Below are 18,536 nucleotides of genomic sequence, written 5' to 3'. Positions count from 1 at the left end.
GGCCCCAGTATGGCCAACATGGCACTCTGTCTCAGTAATGTCCTCTTGGAGAGTTGTTGGTCCTTTTGCACAGCTGAGGCCCACAGGGCACTCCTAGTGTTATTCCATTGCCTTTGGTACCACACTGTCATGAGCTTGAGGCTTGGGCCTGGCAGGGTTGCCTCTATACTGGTGTTCCAGCCACCACTGTTCCAGGCCAAGGTCCTCCTTCATTCTTCCACCCTCGTGATGACACACCCCGAGGAAAGGTCTCCAAGGGCTTCCAGGAGGAAGCCTGTAACCCCCATCTCCCTGGCCTAACAGATCCCTTGACTATCTGTCTCTGCTCCCTGCGGTCTCATCTTTGTCTTGTAAACATCCCCTCAACACCTACTTTCCTGCCACTCTCAGCTGCTCACTGAACCCCAAACATCTCAGACAGTTTCACCTCTGAGCCTTTGCACTTGCTGTTCCTGATACCTGGCTGCTGTTCCTCACCCTTTTGATGTGACTGGAGATGTGAGATGAAGAGTCAAAGACAGAGAGAAAGGGTTAAAGAACATTCAGAAGTTTCAAGCCTGAAGATCCAAGGATGCCAGCTTATAAACTCCATTTTCTTCTTCTTCTTCTTCTTCTTTTTTTTTTTTTTGAGATGGAGTCTCACTCTGTCACCCAGGCTGGAGTGCAGTGGTGTGATCTTGGCTCACTGCAATGTCTGCCTCCTGGGTTCAAGCAATTCTCAGGCCTCAGTCTCCCAAGTAGCTGGGATTAGAGGCACGCGCCATCATGCCCAGCTGATTTTTCTATTTTTAGTAGAGCCAGGGTTTCACCATGTTGGCCAGGCTGGTCTTGAACTCCTGACCTCAAGTGATCCACCCTCCTTGGCTTCCCAAAGTGCTGGGACTACAGGCATGAGCCACCATGCCTGGCCCTTTTTCTTTTTCTTATTGGCAATTTTCAATTTTTCTATCATAGAGCTGTTTTAAAATTTAGTCACAAAAATAAAATATACTATATGAGTAGCATCTTAAAAAGAAACCCAGAGTCAATTATATTAAACACCTAAAAAAGGAGGAAGTCAACTAGAGAATCAGCAGACCTAATGATGAACATTAATTTTTTTATTTTTAAATTAAATGCATTTAAAATTATTTGAATTTTAAGTTTAAAAAAGTGTTTTTAAAAATCCATTGATAGTAAAAAGTATTCATGGATACATTTTTGTTTCTATATATGCCAAGGAAAGCATTATAGAGATTTCTACTCCAAATTGATTTTAGAAACATATAAGTTGGAGATACCAGGTCAACTGTATTAGCACAGATGTTCTAAGGATATACCCAAGTGTATGTGGATAAAGCGAAGGGCTGAGCCAGCAGCCCCCAGGGGTGCTTGCAGTACTTGAACTCCTGACCTCAAGTGATCCACCCTCCTCAGCCTCCCAAAGTGTTGGGATTACAAGCGTGAACCACCACGCCCGGCCCTTTTCCTTTTTCTTATTGGCAGTTTTCAATTTTCTATCATAGAGCTGTTTTAAAATTTAGTAACAAAAATAAAATTTCTATATGAGCATGGAGCTCAGGGTGAGACTGAGTGACTCTGAGCCATGACAAAAAGCTCAGGCTTGATTCAGTGGACACCAGGGAGCTGCTGCACTCTTGAGGAGGGAGTGATCTGTTGAAATCTGGGTTTTAGAAACACTTGCTCAAAGAGGCCCTAACAAGCCCTCACAGCATGGGTGGGAGGACCCCGCTGCCAGCTGCTGCATTTTCCTGTTGTAAAGGGGAAAGTGTAGGCTTAGATCTTGGCTCAGAGAGGAGGACCAGCCCTATGAACACTGAAAGGATGAAACTCAAGAACTGGACCTGAGGTTAAGATGTAGGGGATGAAGAAGGAAGGATTTATTTGTTCAGTTTGTTTACAAAGAGTCAGTTTCACCTGAGACACTCTTTAATCCATTCCTACATGCAGATTAAACAGGGATTTTCTCTGATTAGCAATGCTTTGCATTCCACCCTTTCTGAAAGACAAATGAAAAAAAAAAAAAATCCTGAAACCTGCCTTTCATTGTCCTCTGTGACAGCACTAGAGTTACAAGGAAAACAAGATGTTTTCTGATCTTCTTATTTCTACTAAATTAAAAAAAAAAAAACTTCTTACAAATAATATCATCTGTTAAAGCATCTCCTGTATTTAATATAAATTATTGGAAAAGTGTTTTTGTAAAATACGTAATTTCTTGGACAACTTTGGTGATCTGGCCAAAATATCTGCGTGCAGCTGCTCTCCCCCTATGCCCTCTTGGCCGTGGAAGAGCTCGCTGTCCTTCAACTCCATCCTTCCTGAACTTGTTTATCCTTCTACGTGCCTGGGGCTGTTCTCAGCCTGCAGATACCTTTCTGTGGATTCTCTCTATGGATTCCTCTCCTTGTGCTCGCTCGGCCAGACGATCTTCCCTGGGGTATGTACAAAGTTCTCCTATCCTGATAACACTGCCAGTGGTTCTTAACCTTGGCTGCACATTGGATCCCCTGAGAGTCAATGATTCTGGTTTAAATGGTCAGGGGCAAGGCCTGGGTATCAGGATTATTTAAAGTCCCCTAAGTGATTCTAATGTACAGCCAAAGTCAAGACCATTTCTTTAACCTACCTTTTCATCCAAGAAGGAGATGTAGAAAGACTACCAGTTGATGTAAGGTCTAAACTTCGATTCATAAAAGACTCATTGAAGGGCTGGGTGAGTTGGCTCACGCCTGTGATCTCAGCACTTTGGTAGGCCGAGGCAGGCGGATTACCTGAGGTCAGAAGTTTGAGACCAGCCTGGACAACATGGTGAAACCCCGTCTCTACTAACAATACAAAAATTAGCCAGGCGTGGTGGCATGCCCCTGTAATCCCAGCTACTCGAGAGGCTGAGGTAGGAGGCTCGCTTGAACTCAGGAGGCGGAGGTTGCAGTGAGCCGAGATCGCGCCATTGCATTCCAGCCTGGGGGACAACAGCGAGACTTTGTCTCAAAAAAAAAAAAAAAAAAAAGACTCACTGAAGAAGGCTGGGCTGTATACATTCAGCTCCTGGGGTCAGAGTCCCTGCTCTGACACCAGGCTGCCTGGGAAGAGAAGGCAGGCAGGCTGGAAGCGTCACTGTGCCCGACTTGTATTAATCTGAGTCCAGGTAAAGGTGAATGCCTGGCCATTGGCAACCACAGCCGATTCCTTCTGCTGTCTTCCCCTTGTTGAAAGCAGACATCATACCATTGACTAAGATTCCATTGCCAGTGTCTTTCCTTTCCTGGGGAGAATGCCTGGGTAAGCCTTTGGCCACTCATTATGGAGGAAACAGTAAGATTTGTTGTTAAAGCTATTCCAGGCTATGGTGGATGGGGGACGATACTCTGGAGGTTGGGAAGTCATCTCTCTTCCTCTTTCCATTTAAACCTAGCCTAGAAGAGGATAAACCTGGCCTAAGCCTTTTGTTGTTGTTGTTGTTGAGACGGTATCTCTCTCTGTCGCCCAGGCTGGAGTGCAGTGGCCAGATCTCGGCTCACTGCAAGCTCCCCCTCCTGGATTTACACTATTCTCCTGCCTCAGCCTCCCGAGTAGCTGGCACTACAGGCGCCTGCCACCACGCCCAGCTAATTTTTTTTGTATTTTCAGTAGAGACGGGGTTTCACCGTGTTAGCCAGGATGGTCTCAATCTCCCAACCTCGTGATCCACCCACCTCGGCCTCCCAAAGTGCTGGGATTACAGGCGTGAGCCACCGCGCCTGGCCTGGCCTAATTCTTTTAAAAATGGCTCTCAACCTTCTGTGTGCATAAGAGTCACCAGGGCTAGGAAATTTGTCAAAATGTAGATTGCTGGGCCCTACCTGGAATTTTTATTCTATTGATATGGTTTAGGGTCCAGTAATCTGAATTTTTAATAAACAAATACAGGCAATCTTTAGACCTTACTCCAGAAAACACTGTTTCAGACGGTGATCTGGAAGAGAGGCTGGGTTTGAAGGCACAAAGGGGAACCAGAGATTGTTCCCTCCCTCTCTGCCCCTCAGGTCCAAGCCTCTTGATCCCAGGCTCCCAGAAACAAGACATTCGGCAATTATTCTCACACAGCCTTTGCTTCTCCTGGTCTCAGTTTGCCGTGTGGTCTGGTAATCTCTCTAATCCCTCAAGCTGAGGGGTCCTGATTCACTGCTTCTAGTCACACCTACTTAGATCAGAGTTTCAGCTATTTAAAAGCCTCTCAGTTTGCAGAGGAAGGAAAGATACAGATAAAGCCTAAGGATGCTGCTCACTTATGAAAATATTCACAATATATTAAGTGGAACATGCAGATTTCAAAATGTCAAGAGTGTCTTAGTTGTGTAAAATCTGTGCATCTTATGCATGGGTAGTAAAAATTGGAAGGCTATTCAATGGGAATCCTTCTAGAAGATTCCTCTATTCAACCTGCAGCACAGGGACCAACAACCAGGAGGGCCTGGGAAGACAGGAAACATCACAGTACCAAGCCTGAGGCCTGCCTGCTACATCCTCATTTTCTTACATCCTTTTTATAGGTTGGAGTTTTTGCAGGATGAGTGACAGCAAAGACAGTCCATCCCCCACCAACAGGGCAACAAGGGTGAGACCCTGTCTCATAATAATAATAATAATAATAATAATATGCAGATTTTCTGATGCACCACAGACAACCCAATGAGAATCTCCAGGCCCAGCCAGCTGTGGTTCAATAGCCCTCCTGAAGTCTATCGGATTCTAAAGCAAGGCACTTTAAAGGCAAAAAACTGCTGTAACTTTCAAATGGTGACTTTTCTACTCTCAGTGCATCCTGGGATTTAAATCTCTCGAGATTCAGACTTACCCAAGGTCACACTACTACAGTGTGACTCAGTTACGTGTCTTAATTCAAAAGCTTGAAAATTAAAAACAAAAGAGAGAACATAAAATTCGATTCAGTTTAAACAAGTATTATAATTATTTTTATGACCTGCTCACCATTTTTAAATACCAAAATGCCCATACCACTTAAAATTACAATATTAATATATATTTTAAAACATGTATTAGATAAGCTTTGTTCTTCACTTTATTTTGTTACATGAGCATGGCTGTCTCTCTATGACTTCAGAAGATTAGGACATTGTGACTGTATTATCCATCTTCCCACCATGGAAGGATATCTCTGAATGAGAGAATCAAAGGGAAGCTGTTTTATGCCTTACCTATCTTTACCTACACACAACTCATCTCCGTAAAAGGATTACTGTTTGAATCCAGAACAACCCCTCCTAGAATAGCCAGTTGTGCATTCTTTTGCTATGGCATGTGTTATAAGTTGTAATAAGGAGCAAAAAGCACTCCAAGATACAATGGCCAATACTAGAGAGCAGCAGAACTGTGCACCACCAGATGCATGCAGAGTTGACATAATGAGCTAAGAGCATCACAGCAAATCTTGGTTTGGGGTCACTATGTCTTCCCAGATCACAGAAGTTTGGCAGCTGTAACAAAGCAGTCTATAGACATCAGAATTTGTGTAAACGAGACACAGAGAGAGAAGAAAACTTTAAAATATAAAAAGTATAATTTATCTAGGGTGACTATAGTTAACAATAACTTATTGTATATTTCAAAATAGCTAGAAGAAAAGATTTGGAATGTGCTCAGCACAAAGAAATGATAAATGTTTGAGGTGATGGGTTTCCCAATTACCCTGATTTGCTCATTACACATTGTATGCATGTATTGAAATATCACATGCATCCATAAATATCTACTGTTATTATGCATCCACTTTAAAAAGTATAGTTTATGTAACACTTCAGTAACTTACTATAATGATATAGTTACATAGTATAATTGTTATAGTTCTAATAATACACAATAAAAAGTAATTAGGAAATGCCAAGAAGCACCAAATGCCAAACTGAGCAAATGACAAAATTGCATCCAATTCTTTTGCAACATTTTGCATGTTTATTTACATCCACAGCAAAATCACTTATGCAAATTGGCCCCTGGTTCCCTATTACTCCGCCTGTGTCCCTACTGCTGGCTCATTTTGCTCCTCGACCTGGTTAAGCATTAACTTAGGTTAAAGATACTCTATTCAGTTATAGTCAGCTTACAACTAGAGCTGCCCTCTGCCCTCCATATAAAATTATTGAATTTCCTTGCAATCAATCCACTTCAACCTCCCTCTCTCTCTCTTTCTCTCTCCCCACCCCATCTGTCTCTCAATCTCTCTTTCTCCCCACTGCCAGACCCCTTATTTTCATTTCCTTCTTTCCTCTATCTCAAAGATTCTTTATAGTTCCTCAGGAAAAGGAGAAAGGGGTTTGGCATAGAGTATACATGAACAAATTCTAGAAAACTGTAGAGTTCTGAGGCAACTCAAGGGCCCATCTGAGGGACCCTCTGTGTGTCTCTCCACCATCCTTTCTCTCTGCTACTGAGCCCATAATATGTGCCTGGCTCTTCCCTGAGCTCTTACACTTGTATCATCAGTGTGCCTGGCCTCTGGCCTCCCTAGCTAGGGAGTATAAAATGTGGTCTCATTTCCTATGTGACCCAAATTACAATGACGTGGCACCAGACCCTGACACATACATTTGAACATAGGCCTCTCAGTGGGTCCCTCACTTATGCAGATAATTCTCCAAGATGCAGCCTTAAGGGTGTCCCCAAAGAAGTTTCTCTTAACCTTCTACTCCAACCTCCAGCCTGTCCTCCCTCCGCCCTTCCATGCCTGTGGAACACTCTCTTCCCCAAGGCCCAGCTGAGGCCGGGCTGAAGCTACTACAAGATCTTACTGAAGATTCAGGGACAGCGGAGAGGGATTATATGGTTGAAAACAGCTAGCGATGGCTCTGGCTATGGCTTTTCTAAGAGCAGAGGCCCAGACCCAGCCTCAGATTCAGGACTACCGCCCAACCCCGCCATCGCCCCAATCCCCACCACTGAAAATCCCTCAGGTTTGTCTGTGCTCTTCAGCACTCTAGTGCCTAACAGCCATTAGCCCTAGAAGGAGAGAGATCTCCCCAAAATCCGCAGTCTAAGTTCCCATTTTATGTTTGAGCATCTCCCTTTTCCCAATTCCCTATCCAGTAAATCTCACTCCACTCCTTAAGTGCTAGAGGGCCTGCCCTCAGTAGAGCAGCCCCGGCAGACCACCAGCATCGCTGCAGTGTTTAGCCTTAAATTAACACTTGGTAGAGGACACCCACAGGCTTGCCCAGGCAGAGTTCTTCTGACAAGCTGTCCTCTTACCCTCTAAACTGCTCCACCACCACACCAAAAAGCAACTCTTTCACTGCATGGGTGTTCTAAATTCACAAAGGGCCAAGGTAGTATTTCTCCCAGATGTCCTCAACCAACAGCTTCCTAGACCTACGCTAAATTATTTCTATTACCTATCCCAGGGCTTGGCTCCCAGAGTCAGAAAAATCTGCTTTCAGGATTATGGGGAAATCACCATTTCCTATAAGAACAATAGCTATGGCCGGGCGCGGTGGCTCAAGCCTGTAATCCCAGCACTTTGGGAGGCCGAGACGGGCAGATCACGAGGTCAGGAGATCGAGACCATCCTGGCTAACACGGTGAAACCCCGTCTCTACTAAAAATACAAGAAAATTAGCCGGGCGAGGTGGCGGGCGCCTGTAGTCCCAGCTACTCGGGAGGCTGAGGCAGGAGAATGGCGTGAACCCGGGAGGCGGAGCTTGCAGTAAGCCCAGATCGCGCTACTGCACTCCAGCCTGGGGCACAGAGCAAGACTCCATCTCAAAAAAAAAAAAAAAAAAAAAAGAACAATAGCTGTGTACAGCTCATTATCTAAAGGGTCCAGTCAAATAATTTTCTTGGAAGAAAGGAAGAGTTTACCTGAAAGGTGATTTAAAACATCCTACTCTTTCAGGGAAGAACCATGTGAAATTTTATTATACATTTTTAAAGTCATAAAATTATTATGAGGAAAACATAACATGGCCCTATCCTCTCATTATAACATTTTTCTCCATATTTTTATATAACACAGATAATATAAATGATATATACATATGCTATAAAAATTCAAATATTTTAAAACATCATAAAATAATAATCCCCTTTTTAGAAAGTAGAAGTTCCAGGCAGCAATATAGATGTATATTCCTCTTTTTTTAGGGGTCTGTGGCATTCCATTGCATGGATCTATCAGAATTTCTTTAACTAGTTTCTTTTTAATGATTGATGAGCATTGGGTTGTTTTCAGAGTTATGGCTGTGGGGAGGGCAGGAGAAGCAGGGAGGATTAGAGAGTTCTTACACGTCATGCTGCAATAAACATGCTTATATGTATATACTGACATCATGTTGTGACCATATTCTTAAGACAAATTCCTAGCAGTCCAATTGCTGAGTCAAAAGTCATGAACATTTTAAATCTTGACAGATATTGATTGTAACAATTTACCTTCTCAAAACTGGATATTATCATACTTGTGTTTTGCCAGTCTGATAGGCGAAAAGACATCTCACTGTTGTTTTGATTTAGATTTGTTTAAATATAAGTGATGTTCAATATCTTTTCATTGGTCTATTGGCCACTTGTATTTGTTTTCTGTTAGCTGTGTGTTCATATCTTTTGCTCATTTTTTCTATTGAATTATTTCTCTTTTTCTTATTGAGTTGTAAGATTTCTTTGTAAATCAAGAAAGGCTGGTGCAAAAATAATCGTAGTTTTTGTCATTACTTTTAGTGGCAAAAACCGTGATTACTTTTGCAGCAACCTAATATGTTGTTCTTATTATTATTACTATATACTGCAAATATTTCTTCCAGCATGTCATTTATCTTTTGATTTTGTACATGTTGTTACCAGTGGAGGGTCTTGACTACCAGTCTTCCAAGTTCTTGGCATTTTGAACAAAGAATTGGACAAACTGCACAAACAAAGCAACAAAAGAATAAAGCAATGAAAGCAGAGATTTATGGAAATGAAAGTACACTCCACAGAGTGGGAACGGGCTTGACCAAGTGGCTCAAGAGCGCTGGTTACAGAATTTTCCAGGGTTTAAATACCTTTAGGGGTTTCCCATTAGTTACTTGGTTACATCCTATGTAAATGAAGGAGTGGCCCACGACCAGTCTGATTGGTTGCAGAAGGTGATCAATCAGAGGCTGAAGTGAAGGTATGAAGTTACACAGGAAGACTTGGCCTGGGACCAGTCTGATTGGTTACAGGAGAGGACCAATCAGAGGCACTTTCCATTTTTCATCTACAACACAGAGGTAGTAGCCTCTGATCTTTTTGTTGCTTGGGCATGGAGAGGTGGGGTTTTCCTTTTGATTCAGTTCTAGGCAGTCAGTGCAAACTGGCCTTAGGTTTCCTGCCTCCAGACCCTATTCTCCTGCCTCAATATTACTTTTTGTTCTACAGAAGTTTCAAATATCAGCCAGATTTAATAGTCATTTTCTTTATGACTCCAGGTAGGAGTAACTTTTAAATGGAAGTTTTAATAGATGCTACCTACTAACATTTAACAAAAAAGAATCTTGGGCCTGATTGAAGCCTCTCTGTGTCCACAGAGTAGCACCTATCTTCGTAATGTAGATGCTCTAAGACAATGAGCAAGGAATCAAAATATCTTTCTTCACAGCCTGAGACTGGCCCAGACATCCCAACGGAGGGGTACATAGCCCAGTGACCACAGTCCTTATAGAATCAGTCATGCTTCTCCTTTGCTAAAGTAGCAGATGGTCAATTTAATTAAATACAATATAATTCATCCTGGTTGGAGGTTGTTTTGGTAGAGTTCGTCCCCCTTCTTTTTTGTATTTGAGAAGAGTAGAAGACTTCTTTTAAAAAGTCAGGCTGGTTATTAGTATCTTATGTTTAATTTTGTTTTTTACAGGCAGCTTCAAAAGATGGTCCATGATATTAAAAACAATGAAGGTGGAATAATGAATAAAATCAAAAAGTAAGTTTGACTCTCTTTAAATACTTAGTTATATAAAATAAGTCAACATGTGCTACATGTAAGAAAACGAATTTCTCTGCTACCTGGATGAGAAGTTTCAACCTCTTTAGCACGTAACCCTTCTTTATTGTTGGATGGAATCCATGGTGGCTGGGTCTACATTCTGGAACAGGACAAGTGAGTGCGGTGGTACTCAGTGGACTTTGATGTTCCTTCTCACTGCAGGGAAAGTGAGCTATGCCCATTCAAGGTGCCTAACAAATGTCAAAGCAGGAAAATCATTTCTATAACCATTTAGCTAAGGGCTATGAACATATGTATGGAGAAATCCAAATGAAAAGTTATAAAACACAGCCCTAGCTTCTTCAAGATGCCATGTGTTTTCCCTTTTTTTTTTTCTTTTTTTTTGAGACGGAGTTTCACTCTTGTTGCCCAGGCTGAAGTGCAATGGCACAATATCAGCTCACCACAACCTCCACCTCTGGGTTCAAGAGATTCTCTTGCCTCGGCCTCCCAAGTAGCTGGGATTACAGGCACTCCCCACCATACCCGGCTAATTTGGTATCTTTAGTAGAGACAGGGTTTCTCCATGTTGGTCAGGCTGGTCTTGAACTCCCAACCTCAGGTGATTGGCTTGCCTCAGCCTCTCAAAGTGCTGGAATTACAGGCCTGAGCCATAGCACTCAGCCAGTTTTCTATATTTTGATTTCTGCTTTTTGAATTATTACCTTAAAATGAACTTTTCAGTTGGCACTTGGAGAGGGAAAGCTAGCATCTCAAAACTCCTTGCACATCAAAAACTCTTAAGCTTTTTTCTTTAAAAAAGAATAAAAATTGTACATATCTGCATTTCCTACTCAAAATCTAAGGTAGACGTACGTACCTTAGTAGGTCTTATATGCCTTAGTAGATAAGTCTCTTTCAAGAGAAAATGGGAAATGGTATTCTGTTAAGTCTTTATATTTTAAAAATAAAACTAATACAGATTCACCAGGGAAAAATATTAAAGCGGCAAGAATTATATGAAGTCAAAATCTCCCATTTCCTTATATCTCCATCTTAACCCACTCCCCAGAAAGGGACATTGTCATGGTAAGTTCAATGTGTGTATATATATGTATGTATGTGTGTATAAGTATGTATATATGTATGTATGTGTGTGCTTAAACATACATACACTGCCATTGTACATAATATACACATACATTTTTGTCATAAATGGTATCATAGTGCATACGCCGTTCTACCAACTTGCTTTGTTGGTTTTACTTAAGCTATTTCATGGACATTTTTATTTGTTAGTAAGTAAAAATTAACCACATTCTTTTCTGAACAGATGATTTAATAGTCTACCTTAAATGTATTACAATTCAATTAACTAGCTATATATTGGTGGTCATCTTTAAGGGGGGATTTGAATTTAAACTGGTATAACATTTATGGAGAGGAATTTGATAATAGCAATCAAAATTCTCTGGTTGTTTCTTCCAATTTAAAAGTCATGAATAATACTTTAATACATGTTCATTGCAGACCTTGAATATACCAGTAGGCTAAATTCCTAAAATGAAATTTCCAAATAGAAGGAGTTGTGTCCTTAAAGTTTTGATTGCTATTACCAAATTTTTCTCCCCAAATTTTGGACCAAAAAATAGTTTATAGAAGTTCATTTCTCTATACATTCAAAACAGCATCCTTATTCTTTTTAATCTATGCTGAAATTAAAAATAAGAAATGACTTTTGGTGGTATTTCCAGACTATGAAATTTAAATGAGTTTCTATGCAAAAGTGATCATCACAAAACATAAAACACAAGCCTTCTGCTTGTGAGGTGGTGGTCATCTTACAGAGGAGGAGAATTTGGCTTCATGTTCTGTCTGGTGACTGGGAGAGGTGTGTGATCATTTTCGCTTATTATTTCTGCTACAGATAGAATCTTATTCTTTTTGAGACAGTCTTTGTTACAATCACTAGCAATTCTGGTTGCCAGTTTTACAACACACCAGTTCTCAATAACATGAAGCCTCTACACAAAATGTTTCTCTATTCCGTGCCCCCAGTTGCCAGTTTTACAATACAGCAGTTCTCAATAACATGAAGCCTCTGCATACAGTGTCTCTCTATTCCATGGCCAGTCATATTTATAGCAGCTGTGGAGCTCAAGTTTTTGCTAACAGCCTCTATTTCAAACATTCTGCCCATTGGATGACCAAAGCACTTTTATATATGACAAACCATGTTCTTCTCAGCCTAGAAATTATGGCCACCATAGTCATTACCCCGGGTGACATCAGGGGCCCTTTAGCTCAAAGTGACTTGCAGTTACACTTTTACTTGAAGCCAGGCCACAGGTGCTACCCTGAAAGGAGGAAGCATGCTTGAACACGCTGGTTCCCTAACACAAGACTGTGACAGAGTTTTCACTGGTCTATGGCCGCGTGAGAAAATAAGGACCATGAAGTGTTGGGGGTTGTGCGCAGCAGCCAGCTACAGAGTAAAGTTCAACTACGCCTTTTATTCCTAGTGTTCAGTGGCCAACAGTCCTTTAGTGAGTTTTTCCTTTATTCTGAGATGATTTGGGGGTGTTAAAATACCCTTCCTTTTCTTTTATGAAATGATAGTAATAACGGATAACAGGTGGTTTGTGCTTTTGGAAATTTTACTATTCTTTTTTTTTTTTTTTTGAGACGGAGTCTTGCTCTGTCACCCAGGCTGGAGTGCAGTGGCACCCTCTAGGCTCAGTGCAAGCTCCGCCTCCCGGGTTCACGCCATTCTCCCTCCTCAGCCTCCCAAGCAGCAGGGACCACAGACGCCCGCCAACGCACCCGGCTAATTTTTTGTACTTTTAGTAAAGACGGGGTTTCACCATGGTCTCGATCTCTTGACCTTGTGATCCACCCGCCTCGGCCTCCCAAAGTGCTGGGATTACAGGCATGAACCATCGCGCCAGGCCGTGAAATTTTACTATTCCTCGAACCAACCTGGGCACCAGACCCAGTTTTGTTTTTGTTTTTCTTCCTTGCAACATCTTGGACGATCTCTGTCTCTATACCCCATCATGGACTTAATGATGGTATCTTCCCAGCCCCCCCTGCTGGCTTGCGAGGAGAATTGAATGAAATAATAGATATTGAGAGCCTATGAAAAAAAGAAAACCAGAATTTCTATGTAAATATATGTACTGTTATTTTTGCAAATTACAATTTTGGTTCATAAATTCTTTTTGTGTGTGTTTTTTAATCAAACACAAATTTCTATGCTCCTTTTTTTTCAAAACATGAAATGTTTGTATATAATAGCAGTTATACTGCTTCTATAGAAGATATGATATTTTAGTAAATAAAGGCTACTAGATATAAGTTTCATTTATGTATATTTTATATTTCATTAAACAAATAATTCTCAGTTAAAATAGGTAATAATTATTAAAAATAATTGATGGTAAACCTTACTCATTTCAAGTAGTGGAAAGGGAGGTATCAGAACTTACAAAACTTGGAATAGTTTTCTCAAATGTAATTTCAATTTTCTTCTTTTATTGAATGAGGAAGGATTGTGACTATTTAGCATATTTCATATGTGCATAAAGGTACTAAAGCAGTTTTGAGAGTGCTTAAAACAAGTTGAATACTAAATATGCTAAGTCTCATCATCTCCAATCCTGAGACACTCACTGTTCACTTGTTTGGCTTTTTTTCTTTTTAAAGACAGCGTCTCGCTCTGTCGCCCAAGCTGGAGTGCAGGGGAGTGATCATGGCTCACTACAGCTTTGACATCTGGGGCCCAAGTGATCCTCCCACCTTAGCCCCTCAAGTAGCTGGGAGCACAGGTGCATGCCACCATGCCTGGTTCATTTTGTTTATTTTTTTGTAGAGATGAAGTCTCACTACGTTACGCAGGTTGGTTTTGAACTCCTAGGTACAAGTGATCCTCCTGCCTTGGCCTCCCAAAGTGCTGGGATTACAGAAATGAGCCAGTGTGTCTGGCTTATTTGCTTTTTTTTAAATGGTGCAAACATAATTTTAGCCCAACCTACAACCAAAATACTTACTGTAGCTGATTTTTTCCTGTTAAACATTTCTAAGTCATTAAAATATAGTTCATCTTATCTTACCTTTTTATCAACACTTAACTTACCAATCAATCAACACTTATCTTCCTTGAACCTCTGAATTCAGTGCTTACTATTATCATATTCTGACCTCTCTGAGCCCTTCGCCACCCGACTTCACCTTTGCCAAGTCATAGCCACATTGTGCATTCACTGGGGAGATTGGGAGAGGTGGAAAACCCCTGACTGATGGCTTCACTACATTTACAATACATCAAATCTGTCCATTGATGGGTCCAAGAGAAACCATTATGCTATTAGTTGTCTATCTATTCTTTCTATATCAGCTTGTAGTTCTGCTCACTGACCTTTTGTCTCATGGTTGTTACCTCCAGGCTAAAAGTCAAAGCACCTCCAAGTGTTCCTCGAAGGGACTACGCTTCAGGTAAGGTATTTCTCATATACTTTAACTGACTCTTGACTAATTTAATGTTCACATTTACGTTTACGCTTATGGAAAGGGAAATCTGCTATCCTCATTTGAAAACAAAAAGTATATTTCCTAATTTCAAGAATGACTGAATCTATTAGGCATTTGACTACAGTGGAGATGTAGTTTTTTATCCATCCATCTACCCACCTATTTGTTGGTCACTTATTAAACATCTTCCATGCGCCAGGTGCCCACAGATCTGAGGCAGGAATACGGTGCTAAAAGTTATAGACTCTACATTTGACGAATTTATAGTCTAGAAGGGAAGACAGATTATTGTTATTAGTCTGTTTTCACACTGCTGATAAAGACATACCCGAGACTGGGTAATTTATAAAGAAAAAGAGGTTTAATGGACTCACAGTTCCACATGGCTGGGGATGCCTCACAATCATAGTGGAAGGCAAAAGGCATGTCTTACATGGCAGCAGGCAAGGTAGAATGAGAGCCAAGAGAAAGGGAAACCCTGGATAAAATCATCAGATTTTGTGAGACTTATTCACTGCCACCGGAACGGTAGAGGGGAAACTGCACCCATGATTCAATTATCTCCTACAAGGTGCCTCCCACAACATGTGGGAATTATGGGAGCTACAACTCAAGACGAAATATGGGGGGTACACAGCCAAACCATATCAATTATGTTAAAAGTAATTATAGGCCCAAGTACAGTGGCTCACACCTGCAATCCTAGCATTTTGGGAGGCTGAGGAAGGCAGATTGCTTGAGCCCAGGAGTTTGAGATCAGCCTGGGCAACATGGCAAAACCCTGTCTCTACAAAAAATGCAAGTTATCCAGGTGTGGTGGCATACACTTGTAGTCCCAGCTACTCGGGAGGCTGAGGTGGGAGGATCACTGAGGTCGAGGCTGCAGTGCACTGTGATCATACTACTGAAATCCAGCCAGGGTAACAGAGTGAGACCCTGTCTCAAATAAAACAAAAGAAAAGAAAAGTAATTACAATCCAGTGATATGGGAAGCACAAAGTTCTTTGGAATTCCACAGCAGCACTACTGAATCTAATCTGTGGCTGGGAGTGTGGGGGAAGTGGGGAAGAAACGACTTCCTCCATCAAAAGTTGTTTAAATTGATACTTGAGGATTGTTGAAGGGGTGGGGGTAATAAATTATTGCTGGCACATTGCTGACACTCAGTCCTCTCCAAGTTTAGCCTGTAACTTCATTCCAGCCAAGATCAACTTTGGCAGGAAAGAAGGGTTCGTTTTGAGATTTGTAGTGTTTCTGGCAGTGGTGAGCCAAGTAAAATATTCAACACGCTTTTCTTTATTAGAACAAATACCTTGGAGGATAGTTTTAAAATATCTTTCTATAGCATTAAATATAAAGATTTCCTGAATATCCCTCAGTGAAAACCACAGAGCTACAGACATCATTGATGATTCTCAACAGGGAAATAGCCTAAAACCAAACCATAACCTTAAATGATGCTTACTATTTTATTTTTTTGCCACTGATCAAGATAGTAATAAGTTAGACAGTGTAGTTCCTCCAAAGCGAATCTTATCACACTGAGAAATGCTGACCAACCTGCCCAAGTCTGGTTACAGGCCTGTTGGACCACTCATTAATTCACAGAGTATTTATTGGCATCACCCTGCCAATCAGTCAGCAAGTTTAGACAGTTGTTCAGGGGATGCCAGTACAGTTTGGCACTAAAAGAGGGACACTGTTCTGGGCTTTAATATCTACCTAATCAATAAGTTAAGGAAGCTTTCTAGTTACATGAGAACAAACACATTCTTCTTTCCAAGTTCTAAATAAAGAAAAGAAACCAAAACAGACTAAACCTGTTAAAGAACTAAAGAAGTTTGATGGGAAAATGATAAAATCATGGAGTCTTGGGTTTAAAAGGAACCTCAGAGGTCATGTACACCAATATCTGATCCAGGGCTTAACCCCTATCCCACCACCATGCTCCTCCATGCACAAGGCCCAGCTTCTGCTTGGACCCTTTTTGTGGTGGTTTCCCATGGTCTGGCAAGGGACAGATGGCCCTGGCTGGATATAAATACAATCCATTTCCTTATGGCTGCCTATGTCTATCCTGATGGCCACACAGTTCAAGCCTTTAAATATTAAGAAAAGTAGAGCCAGGCACAGTGGCTCACACCTCTAATTCCAGCACTTTGGGAGGCCAAGATGGGAGGGTCGCTTGAGGTCAGGAGTTTAAGACCAGCTTGGTCAATATAGCGAGATCCCATTTCTTAAAATATGAGAAAAAAATTAAGAAAAATAGAAATAGAATTGTCTTGTGCAACTTCAAAGGAGAGAATTAAGAAGTTAGGTCATTTGAGTGGTTTCTTCTCTGGGATAAACATCTCCAGGTGCTTCAGCTGTTTCGCACATTTTCTGATTCATTTAACACGTGTTTCATGAGTGTGTCCTATGTGACTCTCACTGTGCTAGATCTGAAGTGGGGAACAAAATGCCATCCCTGACCTTACAGTACTGAATGACTAGTGGGGAGTCAGATAAGAAACAAGAAAGCAAACAGGTAAATATAAATTAGCAAACATGGTACCTGATGTGAGGGAAAATGGAAGGGTGCAATGATGGGGAATCAGTCTGGGGTAGGAGAAGAGCTTAGGTGGTCTGGGAAGGTCTGTCTGAGAAGATGACATTTAATTCGAGGATTCGAGGACAAATGTGCGGAATATTTGCCACTTTTAGATGAACCAACAGCATCACAGATGCTGGACACAGATGCCAGGAGTTCTGAGTCAATTGTTGGAAACCTAAGTGGACTGACATATCTGATTTCAGGGTGGACATCTCTCCTGATTGTCCCCTCACACTCACCTGTCTGCCTGCTCATCTACTCACCCAGGCCCTCTCCTTTCCCTCTATTTCTGCTTGGGGAAAAGGGAGGTGGAATCCATCTATTATTCATCCTTTTGCCTAACCCACACACCTTGGGCTCAACCTTGATGCCTCCTTTTCCCTCACTCTCTACAAAAATTCATCTCCAAATCCCATTGATTTGCTCTTAAATGCCTCTTAAATATTTTTTCCCTCTCTATTCCCATTGCTACAGCTAAGGCCTTCATCATCTCTTGCTTGTCCTAGGGTAGAAGGCTCTAAGTAATCTGCTTAATTCCTGATTGCATGTGGTCCTCTCAACTTCCACCAGAAAATTGTTCTGAAATAAAATTCTCTTTAAATCTTTTCATGGCTCTACATCGCCAACAAGAGGAACTGCAAACCACTGAGCCCCCACACAAGGTCTTTCAGTGTCTAGCCACTAACTGGCTGTGTAACCTTGGGCAACTCATGCTCCATTCCTCATCTATATTATGCAGGCCTGAACTAGAAGATCTGTCAGGTCCCCTCTAATACTAATTGTTCTGCACTCCTGTAGAAACACAGGTCTCTGGGGCTCAGGGCCCAGTGATGAAGTGAGCCTCTCCTAACATTCCCTGGCTTTAGGAATTCACATCTTCCAATCTCCCTGATGCTCTGAAGTGTTCTCTTTTTTGTCCTCAGACACCTGCTCCCTTTCCTGGAACCCTTCCAAATAGTCTTGATGTCAGAACATTTAATCTCTCCTGGAATGCAGAAGGGTGGCCCAACACGGCCTTCTAAGCCTTTGCAACACAAAGTTTGATTCCCAGCCTGACAGCATCAACCTCATGTGGACCTTGTTAAAATGCAGATTCTTAGCTCCAACCTAGAACTACTGCATCAGAATTTACATTTTAGCAAAATCTCCAGGGGATTTGAATGTAAACCACACTTAAGAAACCCTGCTATAAACTACCATCTCTGTCCCTATTGCCTTTCCTGAACTGAAAGACAAGTAGATTTTACTCCCTCAGCCCCTGACCCCTGCAAATCCATTGATTTCCAGGGTCTCAGAAATGCATCTTATTGCTTTGCCAGATGACTGGGGCTTTGCGCAGTTTCCCCTGCTCTTACACTCAATCCCTGGAAATGGTCCAAAACCACCATCACCACCTGCAGTTAGCATCCTCCCTTGCCGTTCTCTCCCCAACCCCAACTCATGTCCCAGGAGCATTTCCAGCTGCTTCCCCTGAGC

The 18,536-nt window shown here is 41.7% G+C and overlaps 1 protein-coding gene across 5 annotated transcripts in view; it reads left to right on the top strand.

Moving 5' to 3' along the window:
- The window catches only part of BLNK (B cell linker), an 80,425-nt gene that overhangs the window by 14,683 nt on the left and 47,206 nt on the right, over nucleotides 1-18,536 (top strand). For all 5 annotated transcript variants that reach the window (XM_025396897.1, XM_025396899.1, XM_025396898.1 and 2 more), the window contains exons 2-3: nucleotides 9,869-9,934; nucleotides 14,382-14,431. In XM_025396897.1, the coding sequence (XP_025252682.1) occupies nucleotides 9,869-9,934; nucleotides 14,382-14,431 (116 nt within the window). The remainder of the gene's footprint in view (nucleotides 1-9,868; nucleotides 9,935-14,381; nucleotides 14,432-18,536) is intronic.

This window comes from Theropithecus gelada, chromosome 9 (genome assembly GCF_003255815.1).
Source record: "Theropithecus gelada isolate Dixy chromosome 9, Tgel_1.0, whole genome shotgun sequence".
In the NCBI taxonomy this organism is placed as follows: domain Eukaryota; kingdom Metazoa; phylum Chordata; class Mammalia; order Primates; family Cercopithecidae; genus Theropithecus; species Theropithecus gelada.
Note: the sequence above shows the minus strand (reverse complement) of the source record. Positions and strands in the feature narration are given on the sequence as shown.